Source organism: Onychostoma macrolepis, chromosome 07 (assembly GCF_012432095.1).
Source record: "Onychostoma macrolepis isolate SWU-2019 chromosome 07, ASM1243209v1, whole genome shotgun sequence".
Classification (NCBI taxonomy): Eukaryota; Metazoa; Chordata; class Actinopteri; order Cypriniformes; family Cyprinidae; genus Onychostoma; species Onychostoma macrolepis.
The window spans coordinates 47,473,503-47,489,461 of record NC_081161.1 but is presented as its reverse complement, the minus strand read 5'-3'; the positions used below and the strand labels follow the sequence as shown (position 1 = coordinate 47,489,461).

The 15,959-nt window shown below is 41.2% G+C and overlaps 1 protein-coding gene across 1 annotated transcript; it reads right to left on the bottom strand.

Annotated features, from left to right (window-relative positions):
• Nucleotides 1–12,005: 12,005 nt before the first annotated feature.
• On the bottom strand, nt 12,006–14,081 carry LOC131543911 (uncharacterized). The gene has a single exon (XM_058781715.1). The coding sequence runs from the start codon at nt 14,079–14,081 to the stop codon at nt 12,006–12,008; it is 2,076 nt and encodes a 691-aa protein (XP_058637698.1).
• Nucleotides 14,082–15,959: the final 1,878 nt, after the last annotated feature.

Sequence of the window (15,959 nt, the reverse complement as noted above, 5' to 3'; positions counted from 1 at the left end):
AGTCTGGGTGGGGGTGGGGGTGGGGGGACTCGTAGACAAGATCATCCGATAACATTTTAACTTATTAACATGAAAACCTGTATTACTACAACAACAACAACATGCTTCTTAGCCAGTTAGACACAATTTCATGCACTTGTATCATAGCAGTATTTTATCAATTATTTATTCTAGAAACAAAATAGCTATCCAATATTTCCAATGTTAATTTAAATCTGTACTCAAAGGGATTTTCTGTGAATTTGTGAGAAATGTATTGCTTGTTGATATTGTTCATGCTGGATGTGGTAAACAATATAATGTGTAGAAAGAGCAAAAGTGAAATGATTACAGAGCACAGTGAGTATATACAAGCACTGTTAGATATCAGTATGTATGGATGTATAGAATATATTTTTCAATTCTGTATATGTAATATTTATCACTTTTCTCGATAAAAGTCAATGTTGCATCAAATTGCTAAATAAACACTGGTGACAAGTAGAATTTCAATGGTGATAAATAAAAAGAGTCGTATTACTTCTAGAGTCGTATTGAGGTTCAATTCAGTTCATTTCGAGTTTATTTGTATAGCGCTTTTCATGATATAAATCGTTTACAGAAAATTAAAATGAAAGTTTCTACATCATATTTAGTAGTAGCTTATCAGTGGTGACAATGTCAAGTTGAAATAAAAAAGGCAAGGCAAGGCCAGTTTATTTATATAGCACATTTCATACACAATGGTAATTCTTTACATAAAAGTAAAATAATCATAAAAAAATAAATCACAACAATAAAGCAAGGACTTTAAAAAGTTTTTAATTTATTTAAAAATGAATTTAAAACAGTTAAAAATAGGAAATGATTATATACTGTATAAAATATATTTTTCTCTAAAAAAAAAAAAAAAAAAAGGTTAGAGAAAATACTGCGCCATGGTACAACAGTTATACCCATTCTCTCAAGAAAGAAACTCAAAATCTTGAGCGCAAATGGAGAAAAGCTGACTTGGACGTTTTTAGAATTGTGTGGAAAAACAGTATGTCCAGCTATAGACAGGCTTTAAAAGCTGTCAGGGCAGAGCATATCCACAAGCTCATACAAAATAACCAAAACAATTCAAGGTTTTTATTTAGCACAGTGGCTAGATTAACAAATAACCAGGGGGCGGTTTCTAAAACAAGTTTACCAAACAAGCCAGGCTTATTTCAGTTAGTCTGACTTATTTTGAACCAAATCAACTGACAATAAGTCAGACTAACTGAAATAAGCCTGGCTTGTTTGGTAAACTTGTTTTATGAAACAGGCACAAGATGTCACCCAATCTAAATATTCCCTCACAGTTTAATAATCACTTTATGAATTGCTTCACTGATACAATAGATAGCATCAGAAATACAATAATAAATGTACACTCAAAAAAATGATTAATTGAAATTAAGCAAACAATTTAAATAAAGTATTTTTAAAAAGGGGTAAACTAACTTTTATTGTTCGTAATTACTCTCTCAACCTAATTTTTGTTGCTGTAATGCGCAAATGCAGATGTTGCGCATGCGCATATTAGATAAAAAAACAACAACAAAAAAAAAACAGACACTGAAGGCAGCAAGTCGATGAAGGCGCAACTCAGCAACAAGGAAGATTAAGAATGGTTGTGGAGATCATTCAAGCTAAGATATTTTCTTTATTTGTAAGTGATTTAGACTTAAACATCATCTATTTTTATGATTTAATCGATCTTGAGTTAATAAATATCTTAGTTTTGCCGTGCCGACACTTTCTTCGAACGAACTAACGTTAGGCTTCTTTGATCATATTAAAGTTGGGTCATTCTATGGAAATGTCCATTTTTCTGTCCCTAGCCTTTAAAGAAATATTACAATTAAAATACACGTTAGGGTTACAATTTCTTTATATTTTAAAATGAAACAATATGTTATTTGAACAATTACACCTTCTTGAGCCATCAATGTGGCAATATTTATTTTTAAATTAATTCTAAAAATTCCAAGCACCACAAAAACACTGATGACATCACTTGACTTCCTCCTTTCTATTTCCTGAAGATCTATGAAGGAAGGCCCATGATAAGTCCACTGTTTCTTTTCAGTTATGATTTCATATGAAGCTTTTAGTTGATGTCACTGGTATGACCTACTTACTGTTAGGGAATCGTAAAAAAAACAAAAAAAAAAAACTATGATACAAATGGATTAAACTACTTAATTTAGTGAGTATACCGTGATTGACAACATGTGGTTTGATACCTTGCAGCAGACATTTTATAAAGTGCATTTTTGATGAAAATTGTCATGATGATCAGTATTTCAGGTCTAATGTATGTCACTGGTGTTACTGTACTGTTTTTTTTTTCTGTCACATTAAATAAATAAAACAATCTCCTTATTTTGTGCATTTTCATTATTTTTCTGTAACTCTGACTACATGTGCTGAAAAAATAGAGACATAATATTTCATAAAAACTTTAAATATAGACAAAAGGTAACACCATTGACAAAAAAAATGTTACATGTGGTCTTGAAATAATTACAAAAAAAAAAAACAAAAAAAAAACTATGATACAAATGGATTAAACTACTTAATTTAGTGAGTATACCGTGATTGACAACATGTGGTTTGATACCTTGCAGCAGACATTTTATAAAGTGCATTTTTGATGAAAATTGTCATGATGATCAGTATTTCAGGTCTAATGTATGTCACTGGTGTTACTGTACTGTTTTTTTTTTTTTCTGTCACATTAAATAAATAAAACAATCTCCTTATTTTGTGCATTTTCATTATTTTTCTGTAACTCTGACTACATGTGCTGAAAAAAATAGAGACATAATATTTCATAAAAACTTTAAATATAGACAAAAAGGTAACACCATTGACAAAAAAAATGTTACATGTGGTCTTGAAATAATTACAAAAAAAAAAAAAAAAAAAACTGTCATTTATATGTATTCATAAAGTCAAAAGGTGATCTAATAATGTGGTCTAAGTTTAAATGTTAGAAAAAGTAAATAAATTTGAAGACATACCAAAAGTGGACGTTTCTGTAGAATGACCCATATACAATATGTGCATCATTTTTGCATTGAGGCAGATTAAGCGTGCGTGCATGTTTTTTAAACACAGATTTTAAGCAGATTTGTCATCTCGAGGTAACGTTACATTTCACTTTCACGCACTCATCTAACTTGCGTGAAAGTTATCTGTGTGTAAACCTTTACATGATTTCTCAAAAACAAATCTGTTAACAAACATTCATAACTTGGATAATTTTCGACTGACTATGTGCATCTTTTTAGGCAAATTACGTGTGTATGATTTAAAAAAAAATGATAGCTTTGTCATCTCGACGCACATTTCACTTCGCAAATATGAAAAGAAAAAAAAACGTTATGGAAACGGTCCGTGTACCTTCGGATAATTCGTTTTTTGATTTAATATTGAAATCTGAAAAATGAAAAAAACGCCACCTTTTTCGTTTTTACTTTCAGGGACAGAAAAGGGATAAACTATTTGAATATTCGATCTCTACAAGTGGGCGGAGTGAAACGCCCCTCTCCGCTGATTGGTCAACCAAACATTACAACATAATAATAGTCATTAAAACATAATAAAAGTCCTCCGCTACTATGTATTCTTAAAGTGTTTATTTCTACTACATTTGATCTCTTTCTCTTCAACAAACAGCCAGATTAAGGAATGGCTTGACACAAACAATACCGAGGCGGAGCCTAGACAGAGATTTCTTTTGTGTAGGCTTAAATTCTGCAACCTACCCCCGAAATCTCATAAATATTAATTTAATTCGTACCTGCACACACAACTACCTACTAGCCTACATCTTTGGCACGGCCGCCTGATTTATTGTAGCTAACTACCCTGCTGAAAAAAAACAATAGAAAATGTAATGGATTTAATGGTTATGATGAGAATTGTATTGGTGTTAATGGAAACTATAATGGTGTCTACTGGTATGTGATAGATTCTATTGGTGGGATTATGGAGTCAATTTAATGCCGCATATATATGCAAAAGAAAATAAAGTTTTGCAAAAGAAAATAAGTTTTGCAAAGAAAAATAAAGAATTGCAAAAGAAAATGAAGTATTGCAAAAAGAAAAGAAGTTTTGCAAATAAAAATAAAGAATTGCCAAATAGATAAATAAAACAGAGCAAAAGCAATGATTTTGCAATACATATTTTCCATGGCCATATCTACTAATTTATTTGCAATGCAGCTTTTATTTTGCGTTTCAGTCAAGTTTGAGCTTGCGATACCGTTTTCCCTTTGCGCTTCACGTTTCTGCGCGTCTCACTTTGTGGCGCTGTTTTGACATGGGGGTGGAGTCAGGGGCGGGGCGTGTCCAACAGGCCTGGGCATGCCTCCCTGGAAGTGACGCCATCAGCCCGAGACGCAGATCACAGCTGATCCAGGCACCGTCATTGAGCAGAGGCATGCGGGCGGATCGTTTCCTTTTATTCACTAGCTTTAAAACATGCATGCTTTCGTTTTATTAACAAATGTATATGTGTATTAGCAGCGTTTGCTCAAGTTAAAGAAGTTGTTAATATGAACATCTGCTGTTTATTTCTCTCAATGTGTGCACACTTTTATAGCATTAAAATGTGTATTGTTTCATCTGGTTAACTAAATGTGCATTAATAGTGCTTGTTTAAAATCTCTTAACCTGTGCACAGCGCTCTTTGTTTACATTAAAACTAGCAGTAACTCTGAACTAATGTAAAAGAATGCAATTAACTTCACAAACTATACATCATTAAAAAAGGTCTAAGACTCAAGCTTCATATCCATCTCGACTTCGTTTTTCATTTACATAACTCCTGGCATAAATTAAGAAATGACTGTCACTGGGAGTTTAAAAAAAAGATTAAAAAGTCATTTTGGTTTAGTTTTGTCGTGGCCATGAGATATTAAGTCGTGGGAACGTGATAATACTGCTGTGATCTGCGTCTCGGGCCGATGACGTCACTTCCAGGGAGGCATGCCCAGGCCTGTTGGACACGCCCCCGTCCCCTGACTCCACCCCCATGTCAAAACAGCGCCACAAAGTGAGACGCGCAGAAACGTGAAGCACAAAGGGAAAACGGTATCGCAAGCTCAAACTTGACTGAAACGCAAAATAAAAGCTGCATTGCAAATAAATTAGTAGATATGGCCATGGAAAATATGTATTGCAAAATCATTGCTTTTGCTCTGTTTTATTTATCTATTTGGCAATTCTTTATTTTTATTTGCAAAACTTATTTTCTTTTTGCAATACTTTATTTTCTTTTGCATATATATGCGGCATTAAATTGACTCCATATGGGATGTTAAATCCTATTGGAAAAATGCCCAAAACACACTACAAAAAGGAATTTTGTAATGGTTTTACTGGAAAAAGCTAATGGTTCATAATGGTATTTTAATGTAAACCACTGGAATTTCTGTGATGGTTTCTAATGGTTTTTTTTTTTTTAGTAGGGCACCTATTAAAATCTGTGTGGCAAAACTGCGCAACGTATGGGAAGCCAAACAACCCAAAAGTGGGAGAAACAGTGCGATATTAAAGCGTTTGCGCCGCGCTGTCCTGTCATAGGCTCAATGGACCGAGCGGCACGACCGACTCTACAGCGCAGGGAGGACGTGTTTGCTAGCGCCACCAAACTGACAGCGCAGCGCGAACATAAGAAGTTCGTATTTTTTCCTGCACGTTAACATAATGAAGATCAGTATTAAGTTAATAACCCTAAAATAAATGCAGTGCAAAATTCAAAATACATCATATTGAATTTACATACACTGTCCCCAATTTTGAAAGAGTTTGTTTTTAAATCAATTAATTAAATGTTATTTATTTATTTATTTAATATGGAGCGTAGAGAAAAGCCTGACAAACGTAGCCATTATATAAAATTGCACTGTTAAAGTTAAAGAACATTACCTTGGATGTTCCCTGGTCTTTAGAGACCAAAAAAAAAAAAAAAAAAAATTCCCTGGACCACACAAAGCAAGGGTATGTTTGCAGCAATAGCCAACATTGTATGGGTCAAAATTGTCAATTTTTTCTTTTATTCCAAAAATCATTAGGATATTACTGTAAGTAAAGATCATCCATGAAGATATTTTGTAAATCCCCAAATAAATCAAAACTTAATTTTTGATTAGTAATATATGCTAAGAACTTCATTTGGACAAAAACGATTTTCTCAATATTTAGATTTTTTTTTTTTTTGCACCATCAGATTTTCAAATTTGTATCTCTGGCAAATATTGTCATAACAAAACATACATCAATTGAAAGCTTATTTATTCAGCTTTCAGATGATGTATAAATCTTAAAAAAAAAAAAATACCCCTATGACTGGTTTTGAGGTCCAGGGTCACATACCTATCCTATTTAATAATAGTTTCAATTTTAAATGGTACATAATTGCAATTGTGTGCTATGTAGAACTTGACGACAACAACAATAATAACTAGGTACAAAATAAAAATATATAAACTAGAAGCTGGGTGTGCTCCTCAAGAAAACTATTGTCACGAATCTGGTCTGCACTTCCGTCCATTCACCACCAGAGGTCACTCGCTCACCACATGGATTTTCACACCACATGGACTCCATTTCCCATCATCCAACACTGATCACAGCTGTCACCAATCACTCATTGCACTAATCACACGCACACCTGATCCCACGCACATACTGATCACACACGCTTTATAAGCCTTGGACTTTCTCTGCCTCTCTGCCGAGTATTGTATGCGTTTACCGCTCCCATAGCTGTAGCTACTCTACAGAGCCCCTGTTGTTTCCTAGTTTTCCCCTGCCTGTTTGGTTTGTGTTTTCTCGTGTTTGTTCTAGCCTGTGTTTCCCTGGATTAACCCTTGCCTTGCCGTTTGGACTCTAATTGCACCCCATTGGATTCTAGCCCGTGTTCCCTGGATTATCTCTCTGCCTTGCCCACTGGATACTGTTGCCGATCGTCGACCTTTGCTTGCCCTAGGATTACTCTTTGTCTTGTCTCTGCCATACCTGTTTGCCATTGTTTCGACCCTGCCTGTACGACCACGTCTCTGCCTAATAAAAACTTGCACATGGATCCGCACGTCTCACGTCTCGTCAGCCCCGCTACAACTATGCTATTGTAAATGTATTAAAGTCTTATTATATAGGCTATTAGGCCCTTTATATAGGCAATGTGTGCAGTTCTTCAAAGTAGCTAAAACAACTTTTACTGTCTTAATATGAAAGATAATACGCAAAGGGGAAATGTAATAACTTAATACTGATCTTCATTATGTTAACGTGCAGGGAAACACACAAACTTCTTATGTTCATGCCGCGCTGTCAGTTCGGTGGCGCTAGCAAACACGTCCCTGCGCTGTCGAGTCGCTCGCAAACTCTCTTTTCCGTGCTGTTTCGTCACACTTTTTGGTTGTTTGGCTTCCCATACAACGCACTGCAGCGCGGGAGATTGTATTAGCGCAGACCACTATAAATGTATTTATTCGTGTTAAAACCATGGCTAATTTTCGTAAGGGAGCATGGAAACTCAGAGAGAATATTAGATGCGTTGATGGTGGTGAAATTATTACCGACATTAAAACACGTTATTAATATCAACAGCCGGAGTGCTGATGTCTTTTCACGGGCATAGCTGTCCGTCAATTATGATAATTTGCATTTAGCCGCAAACATGAGGTGCGAGCACCGAGTTCACCTTCAAATCATGACGTCAAATTCACATTTCACTAAAACAGCACAATGGAACAAATAGTCCCATGCCAGCGGGATAACAATATGATTTGCTATAAAGTGCTCTGTGAATAAAACTCAAAATAGAAAAATAGCTAATAGATGTGCTGTGAAGGTAAATTACACAAAGTCATATCTTGTCATATCTGTCATATTATTTAGGTTCCTCCATTGTCCAAAACGTAGCGTATTGTCTAAAACAAAAGTTATGACTCCTGTGTACGTTCACATACATTGATACTGGTCTGCGCTTCACTACACTCAAAAAATGATTTTTCAGTTTTGTTCACTTTACCTGAACAATTCATGTTGAATTAATGCCATTTTGGCTATTTTTCATTTCAACATGATTGTGTCATGTTAAACTGACTTAAAACTGTCACTCGTTGGTTTAACAAAGTTTTCATTTTAAAAGTACATGTTTCAATCACTTTGCTCAATCAAACTGTTTTGACTGAATTAAAAATATATATAATAACTTACATAATATTTATTCTTTATTTTTTATATTTTTGTTTATTAATTTATAGCTTGATTATAATTATAGAAGTGCAATTAAATGGTTATTGGTGTTTTTAGGTTTGTTATTTGTCTTAAATTGCTGTTACCTGAAAGACAATGCATTATATCCATTTAAAGGGTATTTGGTTTGTGTCGAATGAAGCACACACTAGCCTATTAGTATGTCTAGTGACAAAATAAAGCTAATGTGGAGTTTAATAATCAACATTTATTGTGCACATTTAGTGCAAAGCAACATAAATGAAAAATGTATTTTAAAAAAAATAAGGCCTTTACTGTTGTTCATATTTATTTGGTTTAATGTCTACTTTCTAAGTTTTGAAAAATAAAGCACATAAAATTATTCATACTTACTAATTTTAAAACTTTTATTTTGAGAGAAGAAACTAGAAGAGAATTACATAACTATACATTTGTATTACATACAATTCATTAAGAATAGTGGACTTGAAAATAGAATATTGACATTACAATATACACCTATCACTTCACACTCAGCACATTCAGCACAGGAGGTGGCGGTATGCGACCCGCCAGTAAATCTATGGAAGAATGTATGACACAATGTATGATTATATAGTATATGATATTTATTATTATAATATTATTAGTAGTTCTTTCTCAGATTATCTAAACTGTTAAGCAATTCTCTGTATTTGACTGTTAACTAAATACAATTAAGGAAAACATGACATGCTTTTTTAGGTCCATTTTAAAGGGACAATTCATTCAAAAATAAAAATTAACTCACTCTCATGTTGTTTCAATGTTGTATGACTCATTCTTCTGTCGAAGATACTTTGAAAAATGTTTCAATGCTGTTTTGTTCACACTGGTTTCAAACAGGTGAGTAAATGATGACACAGTTTTCATTTTTTGGGTGGACGTATACTTTTATATTATAATTTATTATAGGCTACTTGGAGATTTGTGATTCCCAAACAGGTGTATGTGCAAAGATTTTGTTTTGTTTTTAACTTAAAATAAAAGAAAATAATAATAGAATAAAATGTGTGACAGATAGAAGTAAATGTGCATTTACCTTTGTGACTTTATAATTTACATGATACATCATATAATATGATAAAAAGGAATATTTGTAGTTTGGTGTTGATAAAGATACTGATGGGGCTGTGGAGGCTGGGAAATACTGGCTATTAAAAATAAAAAAGAAGAAGAAGATGAAAGAAAGAAAGAATGACACAGGATACTCACACGAGACTTATATACATTTGGCCACAGATACATTTGTAGAGGTTTGTTTCAGGCATTGTTGTAGCTTCACACTGCAGTATAGTCTCCAATGACATCTAGGTAGGCTAATCTATTAAAAAATAAATAAATTAAAGCCCCACAAATGAAATATATAAAAGCTACACATTTAAAAAAAAAAAAAATATATATATATATATATATATATATATTAGCCTACACTGAAAAAAAGTGTACAAGGCATGTCATTACTCTAAAGAAGTTGTTATACTTGATCTAACTCAAAACATTTAATTTTCTGTCTAGCCATCAGTGTTATGTAAAAAGTTTGGTTGGTTTAAATTAAAAGTAAGTCTTGTTAGTGTAACGTAAATACATTTCTTTAAATTAAATTAAAAATATTGGTTTCCATTGTCACGTGACTTCTAACGTCATCCGTGGTCGTGCGTGAGGACGTTCAGTTTTCCGCCATCTTGTTACATTGCATGGATGAACTCGGCGTGGTAAAACGGGAATCAAGAAAATTGGTAAGTAATTTTAAACATACGTTTGGGCGTATTATTAACATTATACATGTACGATTTCATAAAATATTATGTTGTACTGTTGTTTTACATACGGTTAGTATTACTAGTTTGACGGCTCTAACTCGGCTAGAAGGTTTACAAGTTTCCCTCATCACGATGTTAAACCGAGTGGAAATAAAATAATAATAATACAAGTAAGTTAAACTGCTTGAGGTGAGATGGATTGATATTGAAACGTCTCCGGTTACATCTGTAACCTCGGTTCCCTGAAAGGAGGGAACGAGACACTGCGTAGCTTACGCTTGGGGTAATCCCCCTCCTCCCGAAATACTGAAGCCTTATTGCATCACGCCGGTAAATCTTACCGCCAATGACGCCGGCGCTCGAGCTAGGCGGAGCCACCCACTATATAGGTCGACATCCAGCGCCATTGCCCCAGAATCTTTCGACTGTTCGAACGGGTACAAGACTCTGAGGATTACAACACAGCAGCGCGCGCAGTGTCTCGTTCCCTCCTTTCAGGGAACCGAGGTTACGGATGTAACCGGAGACGTTCCCTATCAAGTTCGGTCTCTCGACACTGCGTAGCTTAAGCTTGGGGAACGCGTAAAATCCCGCTGTGTTGCATTCCACACATCCGGTAGGAAGAGTCTAAAGAGCCGGGCCCAATAGAGCCGAGCCCGTTAACTGCTTCATCGGATACTCAGGGAAAAAAACGCCTGCGGAGCGGGACTAAGCACAGTAATAAAGCACAACACCACACATGGACTGGCCGCAGCGCTGCTGGAGCCACGTACATATTCAGCATTTACCACTTGATTTATGTAGAAATCAGTGCACCTACCGCGGTCGACAACAGCTCGAACGCATGTAGAAGTCGCTGACTATATCTATTATAGGCATGTCTAAGGCCACCGGACCTAGTCGAAACCACCCTGATCATCTGGGGGGCGTGGCCAAGTGCAGGCGGCAGCCAACTGCCAAGCTGTAGACACATCACTGCACAGACAGAACGAACGGTGCGAATGACGGAATCTCCAGGTTGTAAAATCTAGCAAAAGTGTCTTGTGAAGACCATCCTGCTGCCAGACAAATATCCTGAATCGACATACCTTTTGCCCAAGCCCACGACAAAGCCATTTTTCTTGTGGAATGGGCGTGTACTCCCCACGGACAGGCCTCATTCTTAGAAGCATACGCCAACGTGATCGCTTCCACAATCCAATGTGACAGCCGCTGCCTCGACACTGGCAGTCCTTTGGTACGGCCACCAAAACATATAAACAGCTGTTCTGCTTGTCTGAAATGACTAGTCTTCTCCAGATAAACTCGCAGAGCACGGACTGGGCATAGCGGGTGTGTCGCTGGCTCCGAATCCTGGGGAGCAAACGCTTGAAGCGTAATGACCTGTGCTTTAAACGACGTAGAAAGCACTTTAGGCACATATCCCCGTCTTGGCTGCAGTCTGACCATACAGTCATCCTTACCAAATTCCATACACGCAGTGTTCATAGACAGTGCATGTAAGTCACCCACCCTTTTACCACATGCCAAGGCAAGCAAGAGCGCTGTCTTAAACGAGAGCACTCTCAACTCTGCCGAAAACAGCGGCTCAAAGGGTGACTCAGAAAGTGCACTAAACACTAAGGACAGATCCCACACTGGTACCAAATTAGAACCGAAGGGGTGCAACCTCCGCGCTCCTCTTAAAAAGCTGGCCACCAGATGATGTCTACCGACTGAACGATCCAAAATAGGTGAATGGAAAGCTGAAATAGCAGCCACATACACTTTTAGAGTAGATGGCGTGCGTCCAGCATCCAAGCATTCCTGCAGAAATGATAGAATGACAATCACAGCTGGCTGGGTCCTCATCCTTCGACATGCACCATGAAGTGAAAACTTTCCATTTCAGATTGTACAGACGCCTGGTAGACAGGGCTCTGGCTTCAGCAATTGTATCCAAGACTCGCTGAGATATATTTAGCGACTGCCCTCTGCGCTGACTTGCCAAACATGCAGGTTCCATAGCTCCGGTCTGGGGTGCCACACCGAGCCCTTTGCCTGCGATAAGAGATCTCTCCGTAACGGAATCGGCCACGGGGGAGCCGTTAGAAGCTCTATCAACTCCGGGAACCATGGCTGATTGGGCCAGTTCGGCGCAACCAGAAGCACCGTCCCCCTTTCCTCTCTGATTTTCTGCAGCACTAGCGGCATAACCTTCACTGGGGGAAAGGCATATTTGCGCTTCTTGGGCCAGCGACTCGAAAGAGCATCCCCATCCAGAGGTGCGTTCGTCAGCGAGAAGAACAGCTGGCAATGCGCGTTCTCCTCTGAGGCAAACAAGTCGATCTCCGCCTCTCCGAACAGGCTCCAGATCAGCTGGATGGTCCGCGGGTGCAGTCTCCATTCCCCGTGAACTGGACCACCCCTGGACAGCATGTCTGCGCCGCAGTTCTGGCTGCCTGGAACATGAACTGCTCGGATCGACAGAAGGTTTCTGTCCGCCCAAAGGAGGAAACGTTCCGCCAGCCTTTGAAGCGAGCGTGAACGAATACCTCCCTGATGGTTGATATAGGATACCACCGTCATGTTGTCCGTCCGGACCAGGACGTGTCGATCCTTTACCAGTGGAAGAAAGCCCTGCAAAGCTAAAAATACTGCCTTCAGTTCTAGGTAATTTATATGCCACCTCGCTTGCGCATTCGTCCAAGTGCCATAAGCCGGCCTGCCGTCGCAAAGGGCTCCCCAGCCCGTCAATGACGCATCCGTAGTGACAATTTTTCTGCTGACCACTCTGCCCATCGAGACTCCCTGCTCGAACATCCTTGTGTTGAACCAGGGGGCTAACGTCTGCATGCATTCTCGGGTCACCAAGACGCGCAACTGACCGTTCTTCCACGCGTTGTTTGGCACCCGGGATTTCAGCCATAGCTGAAGTGGTCTCATATGCAGAAGCCCGAGTTGACACACCACAGCTGCTGCTGCCATACGCCCCAACAACCTCTGAAAGCATTTCAGAGTCACCACTCTCCCTGGCTTGAACGAGGTGAGAGCGCTGGCCAAAGCTCGCATTCGCTCTTGAGAGAGACGCGCTCTCATCGATTGCGAGTTCAAATCCATTCCCAAGAATGCGATGGCCTGTGTGGGGCGAAGCTTGCTCTTCCGCATATTGATCGTCAGACCAAGGTGCTTCAGATGCTCTAGAAGCTGACATTTGTGGCTTTCCAGCGTATCCCGTGACTGGGCTATAACAAGCCAGTCGTCCAGATAATTCAGGATGCGAATTCCACTCTGCCTGAGAGGGGAAAGCGCTGCATTGATACACTTCGTAAAAGACCTCGGGGCCAAAGCCAAGCCGAAAGGGAGAACTTTGAATTGATAAGCTCTGCCCTCGAACGCGAATCTTAGAAAGCGCCTGTGACGAGGGACTATCTGAATGTGAAAATAGGCGTCTTTCAAGTCCACCGAGATAAACCAGTCCCCGGGCTGAATGTGTGCGAGGATCTGTTTCACTGTTATCATCTTGAACGAGCGCTTTGCGAGCGCGCGGTTCAGTGGTCTCAAATCCAGAATAGGTCGAAGCCCCCCGTCCTTTTTGGGGACCAGGAAGTAGCGACTGTAAAGGCCACACTCCATATTACCCGGGGGGACTTCTTCTATCGCCTGTTTTGCAAGGAGAGAGAGAATTTCTGCTCGCAACACTGGTGCGTCCCTGCTCTGCACGTCTGACATCCTCACGCCGCTGAAGCGGGGTGGTCTGCGTGCGAACTGAAGCGTATACCCGCTCGAAACTGTGTTCAGCACCCATTCTGACACTCCTGGAAGCGTGCGCCACGCGTCCAAATAGTGAGAAAGGGGTAGAAGCGCCCCGTGACACGTCTGAACCGGCTCGTTGTCTGATGATAGGAAGCCGCCCACCACCAGAGGGGCATCGTATATGTCTTCCGCACCGGTTGGACCGCCAGCATGAGCCGGGGGAACACTCGTGCTTAGACTGAGAGGGCGCGTGGGGCTTGCGCCCTGCAGAGCGCCGCTCAGAAACGGGACTCTGCTCATAACGCGCGATTGGGGAAAATTCTGAGGGGGAAAAGAGCTCTTTTGCCGAACAGTGTTCGTTTTGTGCTTTTTTTGTGCAAGCTTTATTGACAACAAACATTTCCCCCTGTCGCCTGCAACATGCAAGGGGACAGGCAGGTGAAAAACAGCAGGATGAACTCTCTTGCGAAGCGGCCCGTCGTCCATCTCTCCGGACGGCCGCTTCCCCCTCGGACCAATCCCGTCAGGAACGCTGCTGAGGATCTGGTCCAGCACTAGAGGGACGGGGTCCCATCTTCTTTGGATACCAGAACTGCCTCGCTTTTGGTCTCACGGCCGGCTCCGGGTCCACCCTCGCCCTAGTATGGGAAGGAGTAGGCGGCGGTCGTTCCCGCCTTTTTGGACGCTGCAAAGAAGAGGACCTGGAACGTGGCGGAGGCGCCGCGGACCGATCTCTCTTCGGCAAAAAATGGCTCATCGCCTTCAACTGCTTCTGGGCCTCCAGAAACTTCTCAGAAAACGAGCCTACAGCATCCCCAAACAGGCCGAGCGGGGATATGGGCGCGTCCAACAGCTGAGCTTTCTCCGACTCCCTCATGTCGGTCAACGTCAGCCAAAGATGCCGCTGAAGCGTGACGAGATTGCCCATACAACGGCCAATTCCTTGGGCCGTCTTTTTCGTGGCTCTGAGCGCCAAGTCAGTGGCCGAACGCAGCTTTTTGAAGGCGGCAGAGTCCAGCCCCTCTTCATCCAACGTCTGCAGCATTTTGGCTTGGAAAGCCTGGAGAACGGCCATAGTGTGGATCGCAGACGCTGCTTGGCCGGCTGCCATGTAAGCCTTATCCGCGATGTGGCTTGTGGTACGGCACGGCTTCGATGGAAGCGATGGCGCAGATTTCCACCCACGTGCGGACGGACACAGGTGTGCTGCAACTGCCTCCTCGACGGGCGGCGGCTTAGTATAGCCCCAGCGGTCGGCTCCGTCGACAGAGGAGAGCATACGCGATCCCGCGGCTTGGGCTCGGGCCGAATAGGGGGAGCGCCAAGACCGCGAGACCTCCTCGTGGACCTCTGGGAAAAAGGGAGCTGGTCTCTGGGGGGCGGCAATCTGGCGGCCCGACTGCAGATACCGCATGTCCAACCTTTTCTTAGCTGGTTGCTCAGGGGGCGACCAATCCAGACCCAGGTCCTGTACAGCCTCAGACAGGATCTTCACCAGCTCCTCATCTATCGGAGCCGAGGGCTCGCGCACCTCGCTGTGTGAAGCCTCTGACTCCTGGCAGGCGGACCAGTCACCTGAACCAGAGGCTGCAGTTGACATAGCGTCGTCATCGACGTCCATTTCATCCTCTGCAGCACCAAACGAGACCAGGTCCCGCGCATCATCCGAGGTGCGGTGGCTGGACCTCGTGTAAGAAACAGGTGGCTCTCTTGAGTGATGAGCATGCAGGAACTGAGTCGACATGCGTTCATCGGAGGGGCCTACTGCACGTGGCTGCCTCGGCCTTTCCTCCCACGGCTCGACGGCGACGGGGGGCGGAGGCAATGGATTAGCCGGTGCGCAGTTTAGGATAACGGAAATCCTGGCTCGGAGGGTTTTGACTGACATTTCCTCACAGGAAGGACAGTCAGGCCCATCCAGCGCAGCCTCTGCGTGGGCTCGGCCCAGACAGAAGACACACGCGTCGTGTGCATCAGGGAGCTCAACTGGGCCCCCGCATGCACAGCACTCCTTAAGCGACATCTTGTCTTCTTGCCGGATCGCCAAAAGGGAACTAAAAGGGAATGGCGTCCTCTTAGGGCGTTGTCAACGGCGAGAAGAGTTAACGGCGGTGAATAAATTTTTCAAGTCTTCGATGCTTGCTTCGTGAAGGAGAAAGATTCTGGGGCAATGACGCT

Excerpts from the sequence above, each read along its gene's own strand:
- LOC131543911 (XM_058781715.1), bottom strand. The coding sequence starts at position 14,081 with ATGAGCAGAGTCCCGTTTCTGAGCGGCGCTCTGCAGGGCGCAAGCCCC.